Below are 27,198 nucleotides of genomic sequence, written 5' to 3' on the forward strand. Positions count from 1 at the left end.
GGTTCCACATATATGCATTCGTATACAATATTTGTTTTTCTCTTTCTGACTTACTTCACTCTCTATGACAGTCTTTAGTCTAGGTCCACCCATGTAAGGGACACAAACATTTATAAAGCAGCATTATAGCTGAAGCACTCTATGAATGTAATTTGTGATGCTCTGAGTAGCCATGAGAGGTAGGAACTCTCATCCTCATTTGATCAAGGAGGAAACAGAGGTTCATGTGGGGAAGTGCCTAATACTAGGTCACCTGTGCCGCCAAGAAGTACCCACACCTTCAGCCCCTAAGCTGGGGCATCTTCTCTGTCCTTATGTTCTTGCCCAGCCCCCTTAGCCTTCAGCTGCCTCTCAGTGCCCCCCTCACTCTAATCTGTCTGACCCGGGAGTCAGGAAAGACACTGGGGGCCATCAGGGTAAATAACACTGACTGCCTAACAAACAGTCCTCAAATCTCAACACTTCCCACACTGGAGATTTCTTTATTCACATCACAGTTTAATGAAGGGCAGGTGTGGTGAGGGGGTCTGCTCCACACAGCCACTCAAGGACACAGGGACCTTTCATTTAGTGACCTTGCCACCCTCCAGGGGCTCAGAGTCCCCCCGGATCCTCTGCATTTTGTCAGTCAACAGAGGAAGAGCGATTGTGTAAAGGGGCTTTATAGGTAGAGACCACGTCTGCTTCATCTGAATCTCACCTCATCCAGGACACATGAAATACATGTTTGCTGAACTGAGGGGCTCATCATGGGGGAGCTTAGATGACACCTAACTCTGCCCAGGAAACGTGGGGAAGTGTTCACCAAAAACGACACATCTGAGTTGGGTGTTGAAGGATGAACAGGAGGTCTCTGGATAAGGTGGAGGGGAAGAGTATTCTGGCAGAGTGGAACAGCATGTGCAAAGACACATGGATAGGAAAGGTAAAGGGCCAACCTGGCAGGGTCACAGAGTGGGAGGTGGGGGGAGGGGAGGTGAGGCTAGAGAGGTAACCAGGGCTGGAGTTTGAAGGTTCTTATTCCTCATTGTTTCCTATCCTTCAAGTACCAGCCCCAGACCCCCTCCCCAGGACTCTAGGACATAGGGGACCTCCCTCTGTCCTGGGAAGCACTGATGTCCAGGCCATTTTAGCCTGGAATGACTCAGCCTGACCCTGACAGCAGCCCAGTGAAGGAGGAATTATGATCCCATTTCTTATATTGTCTAATTGTTTATTGCTAGTTTACTTTAAAGTTTTTGAATTTTGTTTATTGAACTTGTGTATAGTGAAATTGCTCAATTCACTTGTAGATTCCTTTGGATTTGCAACACAATCATGTCATGTGCATATATGAGTTTTATTTCTTCCTCTATAATCCTTATACATTTTATTTCTTTTCCTTACCTTGTTGCACTGGCTAGGATCTCCAATAAAATGGAACTGAATCAATGATGGCAAGCAGCCTTGTCTCTTTCCTGAGCTCATGGGGAAAACTTTCAAATTTTCACCATTAAGAATTATATTAGCTTGGGCTGCCATAACATAATACTATAGACTGGGTGGTTTTAAACAACAGAACTTTATTTCTCACAGTTCTGGAGGCTGGGAAATCCAAGATCAAGGTGCTGGCAAAATAGGTTTTATTCTGAGACCTCTTCTCTTGGCGTGTAGGCGCTGCTGTCTTGCTCTGTTTTCACATGACCAGAGAGAGAGAGAGGTCTCTTCATATAAGGCCACCAGTTCTATTGGATTAGGGTCCCACCTTTATGATCTCATTTAACCTTCATTACCTTCTAAGGGCTCTATCTACATATACAGCCATATTGGGGGTTAGGGTTTTAACATATGAACTTCTGGGGAACACAATTCTATCCATAGCAAGTATAATGTTTACTGTAGATTATTTTAGTAAATACCATTTATCAAATTGTTTCCTTCCATTCTAGTTTGCCAAGTACTTTTTAAAAAACATGAATTGGCATTGAATTTTATCAAATGGTTTTTCTATACCTACCAAGATAATTTTATAGACTTTCTAGTTTATTCTGTTAATAGGATGATTTTATTATTAGTTCTCAACTGAGGGCAATTTTGCTCCCTAGGGGACGTTTGACAATGTCTAGAGACATTTTTGATTGACTCAACTGGTGTGTGTGTGTGTGTGTGTGTGTGTGTGTGTTACTGGCATGTAGTGAGTAGAAGCTACAACGCACAGGACTGCCCTTTACAACAAAGGATTATCCAACCAAAAAGGTGAATAGTGCCAAGATTAAGAATTAATCAGTGATTAATTTTTGAACGTTAAATCAGCCTTGCAATTTGGAAATAAATCCAACTTGGTTGTGATATAATATTAAAAAACCCTCAGGTGCTGCCTTTTGCTGGAGATGGGAGGGGACATTTCCAGGAGCCTGAGGGGAAAGGCTGGTGGTGTGAGCAGGAGATTCCTGTGACCCCAAATCCTCAGAGCCCAATCAAGGGGCAGTGGAGAAGATCCCAGGCCACCGGAGGGCAGGTACTCCTGGAGAATAGGGATCTCAGTGCACGACTGAGAATTAGAGGAAATGTTTAACAGCATCACTGTGATTGGCCCCTGGGATCTTGGCAGCAATGTCTGAGCGACAGGAAGTGAGGTGCTGCTGGGCCGGCAGACAAGGGACAGAAGAAGTGGAGAACAGAGTGAGTCCCAGGGACCAAGGGGGCAGTGTTGGGGAGATGACATTCAACTGAGGTGGCTCAGGGAGACACAAGGGCCCCGAGCGATTGCCTGGAGCACCAGCTGTGCTCAGTGCTCACCTTTAGGGTCTGCAAAGTGTGGGAGGTATAGGGGGCGAGGCTGGCTTTAAGAACCAGGACCAAGTGGACCGTTGCATAGTTTAAAATGTTTATCCTCTTGTGCTTGGTGTAGGCATCCATCCATTCCTCCTTCAGTCATGCAGTTCACATGTACCAGATCTCAACTCTGCATGAAGCCAGGTACGGGTTGTAGGGTTGGAAAGTCCCTGTCTCTGAGGAACGTGGTCTGGTCATGGAAAAATAGAGAGATTAGCTGGTACTTTACTGGAAGCCCCAAAGAGGGCACTCATCCAATCTGGAAAGGCTTCCTCTGGAAAGTGATGCATTGGCTGGAATGGAAAGAGTGAGAAGGGCAAGGGGTGTGCCAGTGGAGGGAACAGCATTTGCAAAGGCTTAGGGGCAGGAGAGCATTCTGTTCCCTATGATTATGGCTGAAGCATAGAGTTCAGGGGGAAGGGGTGGAGGGTCTGTACAGGCATTGGTTTAGAGTGCCACCTGGTGGAGTGGAAAAGGTCAGGCTTTGAGTCAGACTGCTCTGACTCCTCTGTGTGGTCTTAGGCGAGTTACTTCACCTCTCTGAGCTATTTTTCTCTTCCATAACACAGAGATAACAGTTCTTTGTTCTTGGGAAATGTTTCATTAGGGATAATGAATAACTAAGAATTATTAATCAGAAAAATGAATACAAAATAACTGGTACATTGCGTGGCACATAATAAGCATTGAAGAACAATTTATTTAATCAACTCCAAGAGGCATTTTCCCTCCAGATGTTCACATCTCTGATATGGGGAGTCATTGTAATGGTCTAATTGACAGCATCTCTTTCTTGGTGATACACAAACAAATGGTGTCATATGATTGATGACATCTTACTGTCAATAAAATGTGGTAATTGTTTGGGCTGTCCAGAATGGAGGTTGGCAAACTTTTTCTGTAAAGGTCAAGAGAGGAAAGGTTTTAGGCTTTGTGGGCCATATGGTCTCTATCACAGCTACTCAACTCTGCCATCATCGTGCTATGGACAATATGTTAATGAATGAGGATGGTTGTGTCCAATAACGCATTATTTATGGACACTGGCTTTTGAATTTCATATAATTTTCATCTGTCGCAAAATATTACCCCCCTTTTGATTTGTTTCCCAACATTTACAAATGTAAAAACTATTCTTAGTTCCCAGGCTGTACAAACACAAGAGGTGGGCTGGATTGGCCCCATGGCACCCAGACCATTAATAGGTGGTCAAGAATTGCTTTTTATCAATGTCTGTGCTTTATGCTTCTGTTACTGTCTGGAAAGTTTCCAGATTTTTTCAAGCCTTACTAGAAATTATTTGTAATGATGCTTGGGGCTATCTAGAGGCAATCTGGAAACTCAGCTTGGGTAGACTGGATTCAGGAATGTTTTCCTGGAGGAGATGACTCATGAGCTGGGTTTTGCAGGATGAGTTGAAAGTGTGATGTGGGGATGGAGGCTACCAACTAAAATGTGAAGTACCCTGTACATGTGAGGAGCCAGGCACAGCTAACAATAGGTTCTGGGGCAAGCAGGCAATGCAGAGAGGTGAGACTAGATCACGCCAGGCCTTGGACACCAGGCAAAGGGCTTTATTCCAATGCAGAAGTTCTTAATTCGAGGCTCATAAATTGTGCTTCAGAAGGTCTACGATTCTGTTGAAATTGCGTGCAAAACTTTGCAAGGATGTTTATTTTTCTAGGGATGTCTGTGCCTTTGATCAAATTCTCAAAGGTGCGTGTGAGCCCAACTTAAAAATAAAATGAACACTAAAATGAATGATGAGCCATTTGCAGTAGACAGCATCAGTCAGGAGACTACCTGCCTGGCTGTTTTCCCACCTCTAGGTATACACGGGGATGGGCCTTTGGTGGGCATTTCTTTGCTACATGGCCCCACTGCCTAGCCACAGTTGACTGATCCAGGGGTGGGCACCTCACTCAACTGATAGTCCCTGGGATTTTTTATTCTTTTATTATTTATTTATTTTTTTGCTGCATTGGGTCTTTGCTGTTGTGCGCCGGCTTTTTCTAGCTGCGGCGAGCAGGGGCTACTCTTCATTGTAGTGCGTGGGCTTATCTCAGTGGCTTCTCTTGCTGCGGAGCACGTGCTCTAGGTGCGCAGGCTTCAGTAGTTGTGGCTCACGGGCTCTAGAGCTCAGGCTCAGTAGTTGTGGCCCACGGGCTTAGTTGCTTCATGGCATGTGGGATCTTCTCGGACCAGGGATCGATCCCGTGTTCCCTGCATTGGCAGGTGGATTCTTAACAAATGTACCACCAGGGAAGTCCCCTGGGATATTTTAAACCTAGACCCAAAGGTGGTAGCTGGTGTTGGTGGTAATAGAGGATAAGCCTCGGGAGTGACAGGTGACCATGTTGCCCGTCCCGTGGAGGAAAGTAGTGTCATGAGAGAATGAAACCAACATACCAGGAAAAGCAGAAATACAAAACCTCAAGTGAGAATTTCACTGGTATGTGAGTCAAGGCACCTTGACCTCCATTCCTGCCCTTTTCACGGTTACTTGAGATGGTCCACTGCCCTAACATTAAATTGATTCTTTTTTTTTTTTTAAATCTATTTATTCATTTATTTGGCTGTGCCGGGTCTTAGTTGCGGTATGTAGGATCTTTAGTTGCAGCATGCGGATTCTTTTTAGTTGGGGCATGCAGGCTCTTAGTTGCAGCATGCGGGATCTAGTTCCCTAACTAGGAATTGAACCCGGGCCCCCTGCATTTGTAGTGCAGAGTCCTAACCGCTGGACCACCAGGAAAGTCCCTAAGTTGATACTTGCCTAACCTTAATCACGCTGAGTTTCTGACAAACTAAAGAATCTCAAGCAGAGGGAAATGGCATGATCAGAATAGAGTTCAGAGTGGAAACTCTAGCTGCCACGAGGGGCATGAACTGGACAGAGGAGGCAGGGCCAGCAGGGAGGCTGATGCAGGGTCTCGGGGAGAGATGAGGAGGCCTGGGGTAGAGCTGGCAGTCTCAGTGTGGAGAGGAGAGGGAATGAGGATGGGCACTGGGACCTCAAGAGGATGCTCAGGTTATGGCCACGTGGTGTTGGAAATCCAGGGCAGGGGATCTGGAGCTTAGAGGGGAGGTTCTAGGCTGCATATGGAGATATATCTGCTTAGAAGTATTGGGTGGCCCAAAAGGTGCCTTCAGTTCTTTAAGTAAAAATAAAAGACACATTTTTCATTTTCACCAAGAACTTTATTGAAAAACGTATTCACCCTTTTGTTCCACTACCTTCTGCCATTTTCCAGGCAACTTCATAATTCCATGTTCCCAAAACTTTTTATCTTTTTGAGCAAAGAACTGTTCCACGTGGCTTTTACAGTCTTCCAGGAAATTGAAATTTTTTCCCTTAAGAGAATTTTGTAAAGACCGAAATAAATAGAAATCCAAAGGTGCATTGTCTGGTGAATATGGTGGATGAATCAAAACTTCCCAGACAAGCTGTCACAGTTTTTGCCTGGTCATCAAAGAAACATGCGGTTTTGTGTTATCCTGATGGGAGATTATGCGTTTTCTGTTGACTAATTCTGGACGCTTTTCATCGAGTGCTGCTTTCAGTTAGTCTAACTGGGAGCAGTACTTGCTGGAATTAATCGTTTGGTTGTACAGAAGGAGCTCATAATAGAGGACTCCCTTCCAATCCCACCATATACACAACATCACCTTCTTTGGCTGAAGACCGGCCTTTGGTGTGGTTGGTGGTAGTTCATTTCACTTGCCCCGCGATCTCTTCCGTTCCACATTATTGTACAGTATCCACTTTTCATCACCCGTCACAATTTGTTTTAAAAACGGAACATTTTCATTACGTTTTAGTAGAGAATCGCATGCGAAAATATGGTCAAGAAGGGTTTTTTCGCTTAACTTACGTGGAACCCAAACATCAAAGCAATTAACATAACCCAGCTGGTGCAAATGATTTTCAACGCTTGATTTGGATATTTTGAGCATGTCGGCTATCTCCCGCGTGGTATATCGTTGATTTTTCTCAATTAATGTCTCGATTTGATCGCTATCAACTTCAACTGGTCTACCCGACTGTGGAGCATCGTCCAGCAAGAAATCTCCAGCACGAAACTTCGCAAACCACTTTTGACAACGCTCGATCGGTCACAGCCCCTTCTCCATACATTGCACAAATCTTTTTTTGCATTTCAGTTGCATGTTTACGTTTCTTGAAATAATAAAGCATAACATGCTAAAAATGTTGCTTTTTTTCTTCCATCTTCAATATTAAAATGGCTACACAAAAATTCACCAATTTTGATAAGTCTTTTTTTTTTTAATGTACACTGATATGACAGCTGTCACATACAATCTAACAAAATCGTTCTGAATGAAGTTAAAGACAACTAAGTGCTACTAGAGCCGTCTTACGGAAAAAAACCGAACGCACCTTTTGGCTCACCCAGTGGTAACTGAAGCCATGGCAGTGAACCAGGTTGTCTAGGACAACGCAGAAAGGGCCGAAGCATGCTGTGCTCCATCCAGTGTGGTCGGAGGACATCTGGTCACCAAAGGGGGTGAGAGGCACAGACCCCTGCCCAGGGCTTGTGGGGGGCGGCACCGGGCCATATAGTCCTTCTCCAGGGGTGGCGGTGCCCTCCTGTGCAGGTAGTGGAGAAGAGGAAGCCAGGGCACACTTGGCGAAGCACAGGACTAGGTAGGTAGTGATCGGTGCTTGCTGGGAAGAGAAGGGAGCACCCAGTCCAGGGTGGCAAGATGAACTGATGACTAAGTGAAGCCAGAGCTCCTGCCTCCACTGTCAGTGCTTTTTCCGCCTCCCCTAGTCCAAAACGTATCTGGTCCAGTCTCTTCGATTACTGATGTGGAAACTGAGGTCAAAGAGAGGAATGACTTGGCCAGGGTCACTCTGCAGGCTAATAACAGATCTGGAGTAAAATCAGAGCATTCAGGCCCGTCAGCAGCCTTAGCTACTGTCAAGGGCAACCTCTCATTGAACTGTTGATAAACCAGACCCAGAAAGGGTAGTGAGTGATTGCTTTGCTGCAGCTGGTGTCCTTGTTTGGGTGAATTCACTGATCACGGGAGACAGAGCATCTTAGGAGGGAAGTGGTGATTTGGTTGGAATGGGCTGGGGGGAGGTTCTTATGGGACATCAGGCATTGGTTGCATGGGGCTGGGTTCGCACAGGAGGTAGGAGCTGAGGCAGGAAATGGGGCATTTCAGAAATCCTGGGCTAGGGCTTCCCTGGTGGCTCAGTGGTTAAGAATCCACCCGCCAATGCAGGGGACACGGGTTCGAGCTCTGGTCTGGGAAGATCTCACATGCTGTGGAGCAGCTAAGCCCGTGCACTACAACTACTGAACCTGCACTCTAGAGCCCGTGAGCCACAACTACTGATCCCGCATGATGCAACTACTGAGCCTGCGCTCTAGAGTCTGCAAGCCACAACTACTGAGGCCGCATGACACAACTACTGAGCCCACACGCCACAACTACTGAAGTCTGCGTGCCTATAGCCCATGCTCTGCAGCAAGTGAAGACACTGAAATGAGAAGCCCATGTGCCACAATTACTGAGCCTGCGCTCTAGAGCCCATGAGCCACAACTACTGAGCCCATGTGACCCAACTACTGAGCCCACATGCCACAACTACTGAGCCCACGCTTAGCGCTTGTGCTCTGCAATAAGAGAAGCCACCACAATGAAAAGCCTGTGCACTGCAACGAAGAGTAGCCCCTGCTCGCTGCAACTAGAGAAAGCCCGCATGCAGAAACGAAGACCCAACGCAGCCAAAAAATAAATAAATAAAATTTATAAAAATAAATAAATAAAACAGTATGATCTTTATTAAAAGAGAAAAAAAGAAGAGAAAGAAATCCTGGGCTAGAGGGAGATGATTCCAGAAGAGCCTCTATATACCTGCAAAGAAAGTGCTGACTCTATGAACAGAGTCTAGGATTTCTATTAGACTTGGCATGGAATTAGTGAGTCCAATTCAGAGGAGGAAGGAGGAGAAGAAGAAAGAGAATTAAGCCTCGGAATAGAGTCCCAGAGCCAGAAGGGACTCCCAACTTTTTATAGGTAGGGCAACGGAGGCTGAGAGGGGACAGAGACTTGGCCAAGGCCACAAGTCACAGTCAGGACCCAAACCAGCCCCTCCTATCTGTGAGGGCAGCTCTCTTCCCTCACGCCCCACCTCAGCCCATTGAGAATCATTCTCCCCACTGACAGGAGGACTTGCTCTATCTTTCTCGGGATCTCTGGGAACAGCTGGCTCTTTCCCAGAATCTGCGTCCTTTTATGTGTCTGTTCCCAGAGGTCATTCTGGAGTCAAGGCTGCTGCCAGCCCTGCATCCACAGAACTTTGTTTCAGTTTCCAGACAAGATTTCCTCCCCTGACTGGCCAGCATCTTCCCCATGCTCCAGGGCTGCTGGCCCAGTCTCAACCCGCCCAGAACAGAGGCCCCAGAAGAGCCCAGGGCCGTCTCACTTGGGCAGAACATGCCTTCCAAGGAAGCTGAGGCCTTGAGGTTCTAATCCTTTTCTTACCCACAGACAGCAGTTTCCTTTTTTGGAACATGAACTCAGAGGACGCAGCTCCTTGCCTCTCCATGAATAGACTATCTCCCAGGCACAGAATTCCAAGAACCCAGGGGGCCACTAGAGACAATGGCCTTTCAAGGTTGACTGCAGGGGGAGAGCATGTCCCTTGTAGGGTGGCTTCAGCGGGCTCTCAGAGTCTGAAAACTTCATCCTGGCACCAAGTCTGGAATCTTGAAAATTTCCACAACCCCACTCACCCGGCTTTAAATCATCTACACTTATTCATTCTGCCCTTCATTTAACAAGTGTGTACTGAGCACCTACTATGTGTCTAGCCTCTTTGAGGCACTGGAACTTTTTGGACATATCAGATAAAACCGACAAAGATCCTTATCCACCCTATCCAAGAAATCCATATTTTAAGAGGGGAATGGTTAAAAGAGACCTCTGTACTATCTTATATATTTATCCAGAGGCAGGAGATAGAGAGCTTTGGTGTTGGATGGACCTGAGTTTAAACCTGCTCTCTTCTCTGATCTTGGGTGGCTGTTTTAACTTCTCTGAGCCTCAGTTTCCTCAATGCCAAAGTGGAGACCAAAATTCCTACTTTATCCTCAGTTGGCTAAATATTGAGTTACCATATGATCCAGCAAGTTGGCTCCTAGGTTGTACACCCGAGGGAAATGAACTTGTACACGAATGTTCACAGCAGCAGTATTCATAATATCCAAAAAGGAGAAACAACTCAAATGCCCATCAGCTGATGAATAGGTAAACAAAATGTTCTGTATCCATACAATGGAATATTATTTGGCAATAAACAGGAATGAAGTACTGCTACGTGCTACAACATGGATCAACCTTGAAAACAGTATGCAAGTGAAAGAAGCCAGACACAAAAGACCACATGTTATATGTTTCCATTCATATGAAATATCCAGAATGGGCAAATGGATCAGTCATTGCCTAAGGCTGGGGGAAATGGAGGAATTAGGAGTATAATGGTTAAGGGGTGCAGGGTTTCTTTCTTTTTATTTTTAAAGAGAGAGAGAGAGAATTTTTTAAAATTAATTAATTTTAGTTTTGGCTGCATTGGGTCTTGTTGCTGTGCTTGGGTTTTCTCTAGTTGTGGTGAGCAGGGGCTACTCTTTGTTGAGGTGTGCAGTCTTCTCATTGCTGTGGCTTCTCTTGTGGCGGAGCACGGGCTCTAGGTGCGCAGGCTTCGGTAGTTGTGGTGTGCAGGTTCAGTAGTTGTGGCGCACCAGCTCAGTTGCTCTGCGGGATGTGGGATCTTCCCGGACCAGGGCTCGAACCCGTGTCCCCTGCATTGGCAGGCGGATTCTTAACCACTGTGCCACCAGGGAAGTCCTGGTACAGGGTTTCTTTTGGGGGAATGAAAATGTTCTAAAATTGATTATGGTGATGGATACACAACTCTGTGAATACACTAAAAGCCACTGAATTGTACACTTTAAATGGGTGAGTGTTATGGTACATGAATTGTATCTCAATAGAGCTATTAAAAATTTCCTACCACGTAGGGCTCTTGGAGGACTAAATGACCTAAGTATACAATGCACCTAACCCAGCATCTTGTATTTGGTAGATAGTTAATGGATGCTAACTTTGAGTCTGTTGATAATCCTTAATAGGCTTGTTTATACAAAAGCTTAAAAATATGCCCTTTGTCAACACAAGAATGCTGTAACCTTTGGTAATCAGTGTTGTGCCTTGAGCAGGTGGCCCTTCCCTACCCCCAGTCCCAGTCCCCTCTTTGCCTGTTGAAATCCTACCTGTATCCCAGCTCAGCTTAAACGCCACCTCTGCAACACCTCTGTGTCGGTCCACCTAGAAATCCTGGGGCATTCAAAGGCAAGCTTTCGCCACAGTCTGGCCTGTTTCCCAATTCTTTGTGAACACTGCCTCTCCATGTGTCCTGCCCTCTGTGTCCAGCACCTGGCACGGAGGACCTGATCCTGTAACGAGAGGGTTTATAGCTCACATGCTCTGTCTCCCTGGCATAGAACCTGTAATGGGCAGAATTCTCCCATGGCCCTCATAACATTTGCCCTCTGGTTACATGGCAAGAAGAATTTCATAGATGTAATTAAGGTTACTAATCAGCTGACCTTAAGATAGAGAGTTGGGTGGGCCTAACCTAATCACAGGAACCCTTTAAAAGCAGAGTTTTCTTCCACTGGTAGCAGAAAAGGCAGAGAAATTCAAAGCGGCCTCTGAGAGCTGAGAGCTGTCCCCACCAGGGGGAAAATGGGCCTTAGTCTTACAATCACAAGGACCAGGATTCTGCATGGAAGCAGGAATCTTGCTCAGAGCTGCCGGATAAGAGACCAGCCCAGCCCACACCTTGACTTGAGTTTGGCCTTGTGAAGCCCTCAGCTCAGAATTCAGTTGAACCTACCTTGACTTCTGACCTACAGATAATAAACAGGTGTTATCTTAAATTGCTATGTTTGTGGTAATTTGTTATGCAGCAATAGAGAATAAATATAGCATCTGTCTGTGGAGGGACATTTTATCCCCATTTTCTAAGTGAGGAGGCCCAGAGGGGTACCATCATTTGCCCAGGACTGCACAGCGCACTAGTGATAGGGCTGAGCCAGCGGCTACAGTAGGGGCTGGCAAACACTGTCTGTAAAGGTCCAGACAATTAATATTTTAGGCTTTAGGGGTCATATGGTTTCTGCACTTAGGGAAATGTTTTTCTCCCTTTAAGGGTTGGAGACTGGTTTTTATCTGTGAAGGGGGACATTCTGATTTCTTTTAACTTATTGATCGTTTCTGCAATGTCCAGCTATTTCTTTTTATTGGAAAAGAGGTAGGGAAGGCAGTGACTTTACTTTTGTTAGCGTGCCCAGGGCTCTGATGGATGAATCTGTAAAGTCCTGTGGGAGCTTGGGAGAGGGACCAGATAATTCTTCTTTGGGACACTGAGGAGACATCACCCAGAGAAGGTGACCTGTGACCTGTCTTAAGGGAAGTGTATGAGCTCACCAGGTGAAGCTGGTAAAAGGGAGGGCCTTTGTAGCAAAGGTGTGGTATTGTGCTTGGGGCACAGTGGACAGTAGTTCAGGAGTGGCATGGGAGGAGTGCAGGAAATGAAGCTGGTGTTGTTATTCTGAGGGCAGCGGGAAGCACTGAAAAGTTTAGGCAGGTGAGGGACTTACTGGGATGCTGCTTTGGAAGCTCAAGCTGGTGCCTGATGATGGGCAGAGAGCCTGAAGTCAGAGAGGCCAGCAAGGGGTGGGTAGCAGCAGCCCAGGCTGTAACTGAGGAAGGGCCGGTGTGGCAAAAAAGGAGAAGTACATGTGGGTGTGGAAGATTCAGGCGGATGTGGATTTCAGCGCTTACTCTGCCACTCCCCACTCCCAGCCCCCCACTTATCAGCTGTGTGACCCTGAGAAGGTATCAATATTTCTCTCTCAGCCTTGATGAATTGACTGAAGTGACAGTTCAATGGGAAAAGCACTGACTGTTGACGTCCAGTAAGTGGGTGCAAGTGGTAGTCCCCTCCCCCACACCTGGAGGCAAAGGCTGGTGACCCATTTTCTGCTCTGAGTTGCCCGGTGGTGCCAGGAAAGCCTGAGGCTGATTGTTCAGAAAGGACCTGCAAGTATTCCCAAGCCTGCATGGTCCCCACAGTGCCTGGGCATCATGGCAGACTTCGGGGGCTGGGACCAGAGCCCCCAAAAGTGGGGAAGAGGAAGATGGAGCCAGAAGAACTGGACCAGATCCTCAGGTTCGAATCAACACCCGGTCCCAGTCTCCTCTGGTCCTGGCTCTGCTGGGTCTGGCTGGGCCCTGCACCAAGTCACATCTGGTCCCTGCCCTCAGGGTGGTCCCCATCAACTAGGGGAGATTCACAAACTGAACCATCCTGTAATACGAGAGCGTACCCAAGCCAGCTCCTCATAAGTAAGGTCTTACTAAACTATGAGGCCCTCATAGCTACCCTGGGAAGGAGGTACCATTGTCTCCATTTTATAGATAAGGAAACAGCAGCTTAAAGAGAAGGACGTGGCCAGAATCTTCCGGCCTGGAAGTGGCTGAGTCAGGACAGAAGTTACAACCAGGCCACCACCTCCAGGACGTGAGTGTCCAGCCTGGGCCAGGGGACTCGGGTTCCAGCAGGGTCAGGTGTGTGCCCAGGCCCTGATCTCAACCTTATCGGCCTGTGACCTGTGGCCCTGGGGAAGGAGAGTCTGGATCGGTGAGAGGCCCACACCGGCATGGATGCCTGTCCCTGGAGAAATGGGTGGAGCTGACAGCTTCACAGCCTCCAGTTGCTCACTCATATCCCCCCTGAGCAGGCCCACAAGGGCACCGAGAAGGCTGCTTGGCCCCACCTCCAGATTAAGCAGAGCAAAGCTGAACGAGGTCCTGGTTTGAGGTCTACCTGATCCCTACCTCAGCTCAGCCACTTGTGAGTTCTTTAGACTTGCACAGGCCTTTGCCCCTCTCTGAGCCTCAGTTTTCTGTCTGTAAAATGGGAACGCTTACATAGACCACACACACAGTGAAGATGAAATGAGATAACATGTAAAAGGACCTCACCGGTCAGAGGAGTCGGTGCTTAGAGAATGCTAAAACTCTCAGGTGGCATATTTCCTCAGAGACAAGGAGTTTAAAAATTGGGGGCCTGGGCCCTGGCGCTGACCTGCTCTGTGACTCTGAGACAGTGGTTCCGCCTCGCTGAGCTTCAGATCTCCACTGGACAGGCTGCTCTGACCTCCCCGTGTCCCTGGGTTGGTCGGGGAGTTGGTCGCCACCGGCTCAGTGGGGAATCCTTGGCCGTGGCTGAGGGGAATCCGCCCAGTCCCCTGGCTTGTTGGAGGAGCAGGACGAAACATAAACAAAACCCAGACCCCAGCTGGTCCGGAACCACCTCCCTTGAACCCACATGAAATTGTCGAGGTTTTACCTGCCTGTGACTTCGCCCAGCCTTTGCACATGCTGGATGCTGCCGCCCCATTCCTACCTTCTACAACAGGTGTCCTCCCAGAGAAGACGTCACACAAGCACACACGCTGACCCTTCTCCAGGCTCCTAAAGCACCTGCCCATAAAATCTGCCTCCTGCCTGCACTTGTGAAAGGGCTGAGCTCTATTAACCTGCTCAGCTTAACTCATTCAATCCCGGAAGACCTGTGAGCTGGGGTCCTCAGCCCTCCTTGGACACAGGAGGGAGTAGGTTCAGAGAGGTTAAGGTCACACAGGAGGTGGGAGGCCCTGCTCTCAAGCCCCCCTCTCCTGGCCTCTCCCTGCCTGGGTCAGCGACTTCACTCGTTTAGAGGCTGGGGAAGCACTTAAATGCCTTCTGTTATTTCGGAGAATGCCTTCCTCCTGGGGATGTGAGAGCCTGGAGGGCCCGGGAGGGCTTGCTGTCCGATTGACTGCTGTGAGAAGAAAAAGCCAGTTGTCAAGGAGTATGCGGTAAACAGTCAAGTAACTTTCCCTCCTTGGGCCTCAGTTTCCCTTCCTGTAGAATGGGAGTGAGGAGGCCTGGGCTTCACAGCCCTCTCAGACTGAGCGCCGATGGCTCTCAGAAGAGTTAGTGTCCGGTTCCCAAGCCCGCCCCCGTGGAGTAGTGGGGGCGGGATGGCCCCAAGGACTGCGGGTTCCCGACAGTTCCAGGGAGGTTCCGGTTAAGGGCTCCCCCCGCGCTGGGAAACCCCGACCTCCGCCAGCCCAGGTCGCGCTGTCGCTTTAAGGTCGGGCGCGGCACCTGGAGCCGCCTGGAGCCGCGCCACCCTGGAGTCTCCGCAGGCCCTGCGGCCGCGAGGACGCAGATCCGAGGAGAGGTGGGGCCGGCCGCGCCCTGAGCCCGAGCCCAGGGTCCCGGCCGCAGTCGGCCAAGCCCGAAGCGTGGGCGGGAGCTAGGGGGTGATCATCACCGGAGTCGACAGCGAAGTCGGACTCCACGCGCCCCTCGGTTGGCCGAGACCCTGTGCGGTGAAGCGGGCTTTGCACCGCTCCCACCGGGTCGGGGCGGCGATCGGACGGGACGCACGGCGGCGGACGAGACGCCCTGGACCAGACCCGGAGCCGGACCGTAGCGCTTCTGCGGGCTCGGAGAGCTGGGCTGGGGGACGGTCGCCGGGCCACCTCTAACGCCGGGCGCCCCCTGCAGACCAGAGAGACCGCCCTTCCCAGGTTCGCTCTGCCCACGGGCGCGACAACCATCATGCATTCACGTGACTCCGCTCGGCTCGCCAGGCTCCCCGCTCCGGGACCACGCCTGACCCTGCAGCGCGATGGCTGCGCGCAAGGTGGGTATAAGCTTCCTTCTCTCCCCGCCCTTGGGAGCATCTCGGCTCCTCCTAATCCAGCACCCCCCCCCCGGACTCCTTCCCTTCACCTTGACCTCAGTGACTTGGTGAGCAGAGTCTGGACACCCAAGCCTCCTCCTGTGTTCTAACTTGTTGGGTGGCCTTGGACCATGGCGCTCAGAGCCTCAGTTTACCCGGGGTTACACGAAGATGGTTTGGAACACTTCTTGTTCAGATGGTTTAGTTCTTTACAGAAAACTGGCACCTAAAGTTCCCCTGTTGGTAGCAGGGATAGTACGATATTATTTGTGCCCATTTTACAAAGGAGGGAACTGAGGCATGGAGAATCTAGGTAACTTACCCCGTGTCAGAGCCAGGGTCCATCCTCTCTGTCAAGCTGTGTCACTGTTTGCCATCTTGCCACCTCATCTTCACAACTTGCTCCCCAGGAAGTTGTGGAATTTGAGCTCAGAGATGTTGGGCCGCCTGATCAAGGTCACAGAGCTAACAGAGTGGCTATAGTCAGAGGCAGTGATAACTCTGGCTGGTGGGAGGTGGGGTGGCAGCAGCAGAAAGGCTTCTGGGAGGAGGTGTATTTGGCATGGGTCTTGAAGGGGGATGTGAAATGAGGGCCCTGAATGGGGACAGAGGGCTCCCCAGGAGCAGCAGGTGTAGGGGACCCAGGAGTTTGGGTGCATGGGTGGGGGGGATATGAGGGAGCTGGAAGGAGGGGCCAGCCTGGCAGCCTGACTGAGTGCCAGATTGGGAGCGGGACTCCTCTGGGATTAGAGACGTTTCCTCCCTGCCCGGGGCTGGGGTTATGCCCTCCAGGGCAGGGAGCCCTTTCTTCCTCCCCCACCAGGGTCCAGGTACACTACTGTGAAGGGTGAGTAAACTGCCTGAAGACCACGTCTCTGAAATGGGCCAGGGGAATCTAGGGCAGGACACCCTTCGCATAAGCCATCAGAGCCCCGATCTGTAAAAATAATGAAGACCACCTCACAACAGAACAGGCTGTCCTTCATCCAGCGGACGTTGACACCTTCCATCTCCCGGGGGTGGTGGGTCATTGTGTGCTCTGCCTGCCCATGGTGGCTCCACGTGGAGGGAGGGAGACTCACACAGAAGGAGATGACAGCATCCAGTGAGAACATGCTAAGGGGAACTCCAGGGGCTTGTCTGAGGTCTGGGAGCATTTGAATCAGGAAGGAGGGCAGAGCATTTTAGAAGGTGGGATCTGCCTGTGCTGAAGATTTACAAACGCATCTATTCACGGCACGGTCTCAACTTTATATACTGAAAAATACAGATGGATCTAGCTATGCACACACAGGGATGTGATTCAGACTAGACCTGGTTCAAATTTGGCACTGACCTTGGACAAGCTGTCGCCCTCGAAGCTCCAGTGTCCTCAGGACATAATGCTGTTGCAGGATTAAGACGGCAGGTACCTGTAAAGTGCTGGATGTGGTTCCCAGCGCCTGTAAAGGCCCAGTACACATCTGCTGCCGCCATCATCAGCTATGCAGGCCAAGGGAGGACTGGAAAGGAAGCATTCACTTGCAGATCATGCTCATCTCTGTGGGGCAGCATTAATGATGATTTGTATTTTGCATTTTTATTCTCTTCTGTGGTTTTCTCCTTTTCTCCACAATGAGGAACTATTGCTTTTATAGAAATTTAAAAGCATCGTGAGTTACCTTACTCAGGAGTGAGTTCTGCAAGGGTTGAGACACACGGCTATATACGGCTTTGGGCAAAGTCCCTCACCTTTCTGGGTTCAGTCTCCTCATTTGCAAAACAGGAATTTCTTTCCCTGCCCTGACCATCCACCTCAGTTGTGGTGAGTCGGATGAGATTCCAGGTATGAAGCGGAACTGTCAAGTGCCGTAATATACAGGCAAAGGGTTACCGTTATAGATTTGCTGTGTTTCTTTTCCCCCCCAAGCTGATTTCTCCAGCTTTTCCTTCTGACAGCCTCTCCTCGCTGTCTGACTTTGGAAAGAGTGTAGTCAGGTTCTTTTTCTCTTCCCCAGAAAATGCCTTGAGCTGGAGACAGGAGGCCTTGCCCCATAGACAAATTCACAGGAAGAGAATTGAAGGTAATTTACAAGTGGCATTTTTCTAAATGCTTCTGGTGGCCTGGAGGCTCAGAAAGATTGGGGTCCACTCCTCGAGCATTACATGTATACATTCTCTCTTTCTCTCTCACATGCATACACACACACATACACGCACACGTTTTTAAACACATCTGGGAACATGCCCTTTTGAAATCTAAAGGCTCACCTACTAGATCTTGAACTGCCACACTCCTCAGCTCCCCGAGGAGTGTGCCTTTGAATGGCTGCACAGCAGGGCATCATTTGATGCACCACATTAGGCTGGGCAAGTCCGCATTTGTAAGGCTGACGATTGAAGTCTTCCTAAGGTCTGTGAGTTCCCCAGCCCCCTCCTTCACCGGCTCAACTTTTGGAAGAGGAGAGGGGCCCTCTGTAAGTTCCGCTAGCTGCCTGTTAGAGAGCCTGCCCTTTGTACAGGTGAGGAGACAGGCCCGGAGCAGTTGAGAGGCTCACCCCAGGACACAGCTGGTGAGCTGTAATGTAGGGACTAAAACCGGCCTCCAAGGCTGGGTGCTATAGCAGCTGTTCCCTCCCCTCTCCCAGCCCCTCCCAACTGCAAGAGGGGCTTTTCACACAACAAGGTTTATTCAGCAACACTGTTTCTCATTTAGGAGAATTTTTTCAACAAATGTTTATAGAGCAGCTACTATGTGCTAGGCACTGGGGGTTATAGCAGTGAACAGGGCCTATACAGACCCTGCCCCCAGGAAGCTTCCTGTCTGGTAAGGACAATAAACAAAGGAGAAACCAAACAGGCAGGATAAAAGCTTGGTCCAAGAAGGCCCAGGGGACTCCAAGTTTAGAGTGTCCCCAGCGAAGGCTTCTCAGGTGAGGGCCCAGCTGAGCTGGGAGGGGAGACGCAAGTTACCAGGCAGAGGGAACAGTGTGTACAGCAGCCTAGAGGTTGGCTTTGGGGACAGCCCCTTCCTGTCTGCATAATCTGGAGCCAGGGTTCCTCCCAGTTATTTTTTTTTCCCCTGGGCATTTTGTCTTTGCCTCATTGAGATAACACTGTGCACATAATTTGGCAAACTAAGTTGAAAAAGGTCAGATATCATAAGCATTTACCCCCGTTGTTAAACATTTGTGCTGAGCTTTTTGAAAAATGAGTCATGAATATTCCATCTAGGGTTTATGCCGTGGTTTACTCACCCTTTCCCTATAGTTGGACATTTAGGCTCTTTCCAAATTACAACCATTAAAAATAAGGCCATGGTGAACATCTTTTTGCACAAAGGTTTGCTTTGTGTCATGAATTTCAACTTCAGGCTTCTCAATGCCCCTTTCCCACTAGCTCCTTTACCCACCCCCAGTTTCAATGTCTTCCTCTGTCAAATGGAGATAAGAGCATTGACCTTTCGAGACTGTGACCAAGGTGAAGTGAGGCAAGGCGTAACCAGCAAGCTTCTCTCCTGGCAGGCCTGGCGGACCCCACAGCGTTCACTCTTCTTCCTCCCAGCCTGCAGTGGGGAGTCTCATACACACCAGGCTGAGGAGGCCTCTGAGTCCGGGGGGAGTCCTGGAGTGAACCCAGCCACACTTAACTGAGCTCCTACCAGGTCCCAGGTGTGGTGCTAGGAACTCGAGACACATTATTTGTGGCCTTCAGAACAGCCCTGCAAAGTTGGGAGCATCATCTCCATTTCACAGATGAGGAAACTAAGGCACAGAGAAGTCAAATGACCCCTCTGAGTTTGCACAGTGACCTCAGGCAGAGGAGGACTAAAATCCAGTCTCTGGTACCCAACAGGCCTCTCACGGGGCCCGTTTCCTCTTCTCTCTCCTTCTCGGTGTCCAGACGTGTGACAGGGGCCGTGTGGCCTCCACCCTGTGCTACTGCATGACAGTCACCGGCATGGTGGTTCTGGTGGCCGGGACACTCTGCTTCGCCTGGTGGAGTGAAGAAGATGCAGGTGCCCAGCCCAGCCAGCCGGCTCTGCCCACAGCACGCCCTGAGCCTGAGGCCCCCGGTCCCCTGTTCAGGTCGGTCAGCTTCTTCTGCTGCGGTGCAGGTGGCCTGCTGCTGCTCCTCAGCCTGCTGTGGTCTGTCAAGGCCAACACCAAGGGGCCGCCTCGATGGGACTCATATCACCTCTCCAGAGACCTGTACTACCTCACTGTGGAGCCCTTGGAGAAGGAGAGCCGCAGGTCAGCAGGGCTGGGTGGAGGCCACAGGTGGGGCACTGTCACATCATCATGCATGCTCAGCAAACTTTCATGGGGTTTCTCCTCTGGACCAGGCCTTGCCTATGCCCTGGGGTCTTGGAGGCTGATCAGCACTCCTGGAAGTGTTTAAAGTCCCTCGACGGAGGCAGACTCTGACAAATCAGAGTAGTTAAAGCTGTGAAAGAGGACAGACATGGTTCTGTGGGGACATGGAGAAATCCAGGAAGGCTTCTTGGAGGAGGTGGCAGCAGAGCTCAGCATACAATAGTAGCAAATGCCTGTATAGTACTTAAATGAGATGATGTATATGAAGAACTCAGCCCAGAGCCTGGCACACAGTAGGTGCACAACAAATGTCAACTTTTCCTCAAGTAGATCAGGTGGAGAGAAGCGTTTTAGGCAAGCAGAAGAGCGTGTGCAAAGGCCCAGGGGTGAGGTGGGGAATGGAGACAAAACCTTGCATTTGGACAATATTTCTCTTTTTTTTCATTATCAGTCCCTCTAAGGAGACTTCTTAGGCATGTTTTTCTTCATCCTCCCCCATGAAATGTTAATACCACAGATATACTACATATTTGGTCTGTATGTATATTTGTGCTTTATATGTAAACACAGTTATCAGCAAGAGTCCAAGAACCAATTTTTGCCCTATTGAGAATGCATGTATCTTACCTGCTCTTATGTACTTACTCATTCACCAAGTATCAGCTGGGCAGGCACCTCCGGGGCCTGCATACATCTTCCCCAGTCTAACCTACCTGCAAGGTAAGAATTACTGTTGTCTTTTACAGAAAAAGAGGGTGAGGGTTATACAGCTAGAAAGTAGCAGAGCCTGCTGGCTGTGAAGTGTGCATTCCCCCACACCACTCTGTAAGCACTGGATTTGCATGTAGTAAGGGTTAAGCCATATATTTGGCAACTGGCCTCGGACGTGGGCACCCTTCTTCCCTTGGTTAGAGGGAAACATGCATTCTGAGTTAAAGAAAGTAACAGATTAGTCCCTGCTACTGGCCTGTGACTCCTTGAGGTCACAGACAATGAAGTATTCAACAGAAGCCCCTTAGTCCAATGGTCAGGCCTTAATTTGACTATTAGAGGGAAGGGCAGGGCCTTGGGGACTCTGCTCAGTTGAGAAACCTGGTCTCAGAGAGACCAGTGACCTACCTGGTCACACAGTCGGTTAATGGTCAGTTGGAACCAGACCAGGCCTCGGGGTGCTCTGGACTGGAGCCTGTCCCTCCCCGCCCAGCCTGGCCTGAGCACAGAAGGTAGGTGTTGTCTGTAGACACAGCCGTGTTGACCCAACAGGGTCCGGGACATAGCTGCATCTGTCAGGTGGGGCCACTTGGCCTTCATTCCCAGCCGGGCCAGGGAGGAGCCTACCCAGGAGGCTGTGGGGTGCTCATGGCCCATCAGGTTCAGAGACCAGGTCTTAGATTCAGAGCTGGGGTGGCTGGATGTTGGAGAGGCTGCTTCTGCTAATGGCTCTTTCTTGTCCCTGGGGCTGAGCCACCCTGGCCCTCCTGCTGAGAGCCCAGCATCTGGGCCCCATGGGGAGGCCACTCAGCTGTCCCTGCCCCCAGGGGCCTTGCTCTCTGCAGGTAACTCTAGGTTAGAGAGAAAGGCCTTCTAGGCTGATGACTTGGGCAGGTCCATTTCTCTCTTGGGGCCTCAGTTTCCTCATTTATTCATCTGCTTATTCTTTCCTGCGTTTCACCAATATTTACTGAGTACCTAACTACGCAGAGCACTGACAATGCAGCAGTGGAGGAAACAGACAAAACACCTCCTCTCAGGGGCTCCCATCTTAAGTGTGAGCCCTAAATGAGGTGCCTGGATGGGAGGCCTCCTGGGACCAACCCCCCAACCCCCGCCGACGCCTCAGTAAGCAGAAAAAGCGTGGGTCTAGTCAGACACGAGGCTTTCAGTGTCTGCTCTTTCTTTTCTAAGCTCTGTATTCTTGAGCCTGTTAATTAGACTCTGAGCCATGTCCAGTTCTTTCTCTGTCAATCCTGGAATTTTCCCTAGGATTGCTGTTAGGCTCAGATGAGATGATAGATGGGGAGGTGTATTCACTGCAAAGTTTGCTGTTCTTCCCGCACTTTCATTTTATGATGTGCTCTGGTGCCTCCTGATTTGAGCCTCACTGCTCATGAGGCAGTGTAAGGATTAGATCCATTTTGCAGATGAGAAAGCTGAGGTGTGGAGAGATTAGGGGTCAGGGTTGGGGGAGGTGTGATGGGTGGAGTTGGCTTGGGTTTTGCAAGCAGGCAGAGCTGGGGCTTTGCCGCTTCATTGGAGTGCGGCCTCCACTCACCTGTGCAATGGCTGAGGGCTGCTACCCCCAGGCTTGTCATGAAAGTGAAATAAGATTAGAGAGCTTGAGTGTTGGGCAGTGTTTCATCCCTGGTCCCTGTCCCCTTTCCCTACTGTGTTTGCTTGACTCAGCTGAGTCATGGAAGAGCTGGTGCCAGGCTCAGATCTCACGTCCCCCCCAGGCTCCAGAGAGTGGGGTGAGCCCCAGCCTCGGTGGAGCGTCCTGTGCATGGGGACCACAGTGGCCAGCCCGCCCCACACGGCTGCAGGGGGCCACATCCAGAATACACCACAAATGGGCCTGCCCCTGAAGTGTGCGATATGGTCACCCTGAACTTCATGTTCCCCAAGTTTCCAGCCTGCTGGACCATGACTCTGGCAACCTGGGGCCGGGTGGGCCCAGCTGGCTAGGTGAGGTGGCATGAGGGATACTGCACCTCTGCCCTCGAAGCAAACTTCCTGCTGTGGTCTGATCTCACCTGCCACCTGTGCCCTGCTCTGCCAGCTGTTGCCTGCTGGAGCGGCCCCAGGCATACCCAAAACCTGACTCATGTCTCTGGGGCTTGGAGAAGTAGGGAGCAGCAGGGCCGTGGCTGGGAGGTGAGCAGGGCAGGAGATGTGGGGTTCTGGAAGCCTAATCACCCATATTTTCCTGAGCGTTGTCAATGCATTTTCCATTTTTCCCTCTCCCTGAATCTACAAAATGGAAATTGTTATCCTCATTTTATAGATGAGGAGAAAGGCTCAGAGAGGCTGTGAACATAGCCTAGGTCACACAGCAATTGAACCTAGTTTGCCTACCTCCAGGAGCAATATCCTTTGCCTGCCCTCACCTCAAAGGATGCTGGGAGTCAGAGGCGGGTGAGACCCCTTATCTGATTTCTCAGCTGCAGGGCTCCTGGGCTCCGGAGGAGGAGGGTCTGTGAGAGAAGTTTGCAAAAGCACTGGAAGGGGAGCCCAGCTTGGGCTCTTGGCTGGTGCCCTCCATCAGACTGGCACACAACCTGCTCCATGACCTTGGTCACGTGGTCCCAGTGGGCTGCTCTTAGGGCTGTGGTGGCCGTGGGCTGAGAAGATACATTGCCCATAGAAGGGCCATGTCCACGGGGGTGATGGGTGCCCACCTGAGGGGCAGCAGATTCCTGGCACAGCTGCCCCATCACCACTGGAGCGAAGACCCCTGCACCACCTGTCTGTCCTCTGGCCAGCCTCCTGCCATCGGTCTTCCCCTGTCTAGACAGGCTGGTATAGATCGAACTAACTTGCTGCTGGCTCCAAACTGATGGCCTTGGGCAAGTGACAGCCTCTCTGAGCCTGTGTGGCTCCTGCTAGCAGCAGATCTGTGATAACTTTTGTTACCTACACCCCTGCCTCATGGAGACCTTTGAGATTTTGTTACCAGCTCCCATTTATGGAGCATGTGCTAAGTGTCCCTGTATTACCTCATGTAATCTTCATACGGTCGTGTGAGGTAGATGCCCTTATCGTCCCCATTTACAGATGGCGAAACTGGGGCCTAGGTTAATAGAGTTACTGACCCATGATCTCCCACCGAGAATGTGGCTGAGCAGGGAGGTGAACCAGCCAGTGCTGACTCATAGCCAGCCCTCGAGCCACTTGGGGTGGGAGGGGACCTCCAAGGTCACCTAGTCAACCTCCGTATCTGGCAGTATCTTCCCGAAGCAAAAGCAGTCCAGACAGAGGATCAGTGACCCTCCCACCCCCAAGGTCCCAGGAGGGGAAGGAGCCCTGACTTCCCAGAGATGACCCCCCCAGGGCCCTGGGAGGACCGAGGGCCAGCCTCATTCCCATCAGCATTGGTGTGGCTGGGATGCAAGTGACCTGTTCTTGGAATCTAGTGGGCAGAGCCTGGTCAGAGGAGCCTCAGAGGATCTGGTCTGTACCTCAAGTCCCTCCAGGGTGGTTCATTTGGGGGAGGTGGGGGAAAGTCACAGGAAAGCCAAGCTCTTTAGAGATAGATAGGGTTGACTGGGTAGATAGTGAGCTCTCTGTCTCTGGAGGTATGCAAGTAGAGGTAATCACTTGGTGGACTTACCATATCAGGGCCCCAAGCATCCAGATGGGCAGGGGAATTGAGGTCTTGCATCCCGCCCTGAGCATCCACAACTCCAGATTTTGTAAGGGAGATGATTACAGTAAGCTGGAAGTCCTTCTCCCCATCGATCGTCACTCAGTCTTTCAACAAACATCCCCAAGCATCAATCCCTGGACACCCAAAGTCAGTCCCTGCCCTAGGGGACAACCAGCTGGGGTCAAGAGTGACAGAAGGGAGAGCACTGTGGGGACCCAGAGGAGGGAGTGGGAGATTTGCTAGGGGAGGTCAGGAGAGCTCCCCGGAGGAGACTTAAAGGCCAAGTGGGGATTGACCAGCAGGGAAGGGGTGAGGGAGGTGGGAAGGGCTTTCCCTGTTGAGAGAACTGAGGAGACAGAGGGTGTGGTGAGCCCATGTGGGGAACTAACTGTATGGAGAACTAACTATAGCACAGGGAGGGTGCAGTTGGGGGAGCTGAGGTTGGCAGGGGCCGGCTGATGTCAAGCTTCAGCTGTGTCTATGGGGCCCTGGGGAGCCTACAGCCTTCCTCGCTCTCCTCCTGGCATGCAGTAGGGTTTTGCCCCACCCCCTGCTCACAGCCTCTCTTCTGTCCCTGTAGGACCCCAGAGGTGGTTGCCATTCCCACTTACGAGGAGGTCTTGCACTGCCGACTGGCTGAGGGGCCCCTGACACCACCTGCATACCCCGTGGAGGAAGACCCGGAGCACAGTGCCTCGGGGGACGCCCTGCTTGGGGCCCAGCCCCCCTTGCCTCCGCCCAGCTACGAGAGCCTCATCCTCGCTGACGGTGGCTTCTCTGGAGAGACAACACTTGGGGCTGCATGCTCCTGCCCAGGCCCGGTTCAGACTGCAGGGGAGGAAGTTAAAGGCTTCTAGCGGGCCTGGAAGCCAGAAACAAATGATGGGCTTCTTCTAGCGTCTAGTACAGTGCCTGGTACACAACAGGCACTCAATGTTGCTGAATGCTGTTTTATTTTTCTATTGCCGTGTAACAAATGGCTTGAAATAAATCCATTTCATTCTCTCTCATGATTCTGTGGGTCACCGGGGCCCAGCTGGGTGGTTCTGCCCCACGTGACACTGGTGGGGCTGTAGTCTTCGGGGCCCAGCTGGGCCGGCACGTCCAAGATAGCACACTCACGTGGCTGACAGTTAGCACTGGCTGTCAGCTGGGAAATGTTCTTGTGCCGATGAGAAAATTGGGGCCCAGAGGCAGAGCCAGGACTGGCCCAAGGGAACACACTGAGTTTATAACCAAAAGAACATGGACTCTGAATTCAGACCACCTGTGCCTGGGTTCCACCAGGTACCAGCTGGTGAGTGACCTTGGACAAGTGACTTTACCTCTCTCTGCCTCAGTTTCCTCATCTGTAAAATGGGAATTGGGAATGACAAAGGCACCAGCCCCTACCTTAGAGAGCTGAGTTTTGAGGATTAAATGAGATAACAGCTGACATTATGAGATCACACTGACCCTGCAGGCTCAGTGCTAACGCATCAGACAATAAATGCTGGTGTCTCTTAAGTATGCAGTGATTGTTAGATTTTGTTAGTAAAGGTAACCCCCTCCACCAGGTGCCTCTGCTTCTATACCTCCTGTGACAGGGAGCTCGATACCTCTTCTTATATTCCAGATAGGCAGAAGGGTCTGCTTTCACAGTGTCATATCCCATTCACAGATGAGAAAACCAGCCCAGAGAGGCTAAGTAACCTTCCCAGGGGCACTCAGCCAGCAGGAGTTCAAAGTCCTGGGGCTCAGTCAGCTGTGTAGGGACACTATTCCCTGAGGGCCTACCATTCACTGGGCCAGGCTCTGCTGTTGTTTCACATCCTCAAGGCCTCTCTGCTGCAGGTGGTGGCCCCACTCAACAGGTGTGGAAACTGAGCCTCAGAGAGGTAAAAATCACCGAGAATAAAGGTTTTTCATGTAAATCAAGGTATTTTCATTCAGGCCTGGTTGGGCTCCAGGCCTCGGCTCCCCCCACTTAGGCCTGGACCAGCTCGGTAGCTGCCTTTCCCAACACCCTGCTTCTGCCAGGGTCCCCTGAAGTCTCTTCAAAGCTCAGCAGATGGAATGAGCCTGATCAAACCCAGATCCGTAACATCCCTCCTGGACTCAAAACCCTGAGTGGTTCCCAGCTCACTCCCAGTAATGAAAGCCCTAATGAGGATGGTATGGGCGGGTCTGGGTCCCTCCCCTTGCTCTCTGCTGCTGTCGGTCCCCCTGTGGGCCTTTGCTCCTGTGTTTTCTCTCCAGAAGCTCTTCCCCAGGCTCACTCCTTATGCCCCTTGCATCTTTGTCCCTCTCTTCAACACACCGTCCTGGACCACTCTGTTAAAACTGTTGTCTCACCCAGCCCCCTGCACTCCCAGCCTCCTTCCTGCTTTACTTTTTAAATAACACCTGTCATCATTTAATATTTTACCTTTAAAAAATTTGTTTGTTTGTTTGTTTGTTGTATGTTTCTCCCCACCAGTAAGCTCTCTGAGAGCAGGGATTTTTTGTTTCTTTCCTTTACATTTATATCCCTAAAGCCTAGAAACGGAGCCTGGCCCGTGGAAGATGCTCAGTAGATATTTGTGGACTGAGAGAATGAATCAATAAATGTCAGTTATCACGATCGTTTCCGGGCCCTCTCTCAGCCATCTGAGCCACATCTTGCGGATCTTCCTGTGGGTCTTGTGTCCTCTCCCTCCCCCTTCACCAAATCCTGGATCCCCATCCTGTACCCTTTCCCTTCCTCCCCGTCTCCCCTGTGTGTGCCTTATACTTACTGCTATGATGAAGATGCAGGTTTGAATGCTGCCTTAGCCCTGACCTTTCTGTGTGACCCTGAAATGTGTGTGTGTGTGTGTGTGTGTGTGTGCGCGCGCGCGCGCGTGTGCACGCGCATGCGCGCACACACA

General features: G+C 50.5%; 1 protein-coding gene and 1 non-coding gene across 2 annotated transcripts; one reads left to right on the top strand and one right to left on the bottom strand.

The window, feature by feature from the left end:
- Positions 1–5,493: 5,493 nt before the first annotated feature.
- On the bottom strand, positions 5,494–5,566 carry TRNAC-ACA (transfer RNA cysteine (anticodon ACA)). Its single transcript has one exon. It is a non-coding gene; the product is annotated as a tRNA-Cys (tRNA).
- Positions 5,567–15,110: 9,544 nt separating this feature from the next.
- TMEM61 (transmembrane protein 61) lies at positions 15,111–25,314 on the top strand. The gene is made up of 3 exons (XM_060005387.1): positions 15,111–15,613; positions 19,535–19,884; positions 24,891–25,314. Exons 1-3 carry the CDS (start codon positions 15,599–15,601, stop codon positions 25,165–25,167), a joined length of 642 nt encoding a protein of 213 aa, XP_059861370.1. The 5' UTR covers positions 15,111–15,598; the 3' UTR covers positions 25,168–25,314.
- The last annotated feature ends 1,884 nt before the right edge of the window (positions 25,315–27,198 follow it).

The sequence above is a fragment of the Delphinus delphis genome, chromosome 1, assembly GCF_949987515.2.
Source record: "Delphinus delphis chromosome 1, mDelDel1.2, whole genome shotgun sequence".
Taxonomy (NCBI): domain Eukaryota; kingdom Metazoa; phylum Chordata; class Mammalia; order Artiodactyla; family Delphinidae; genus Delphinus; species Delphinus delphis.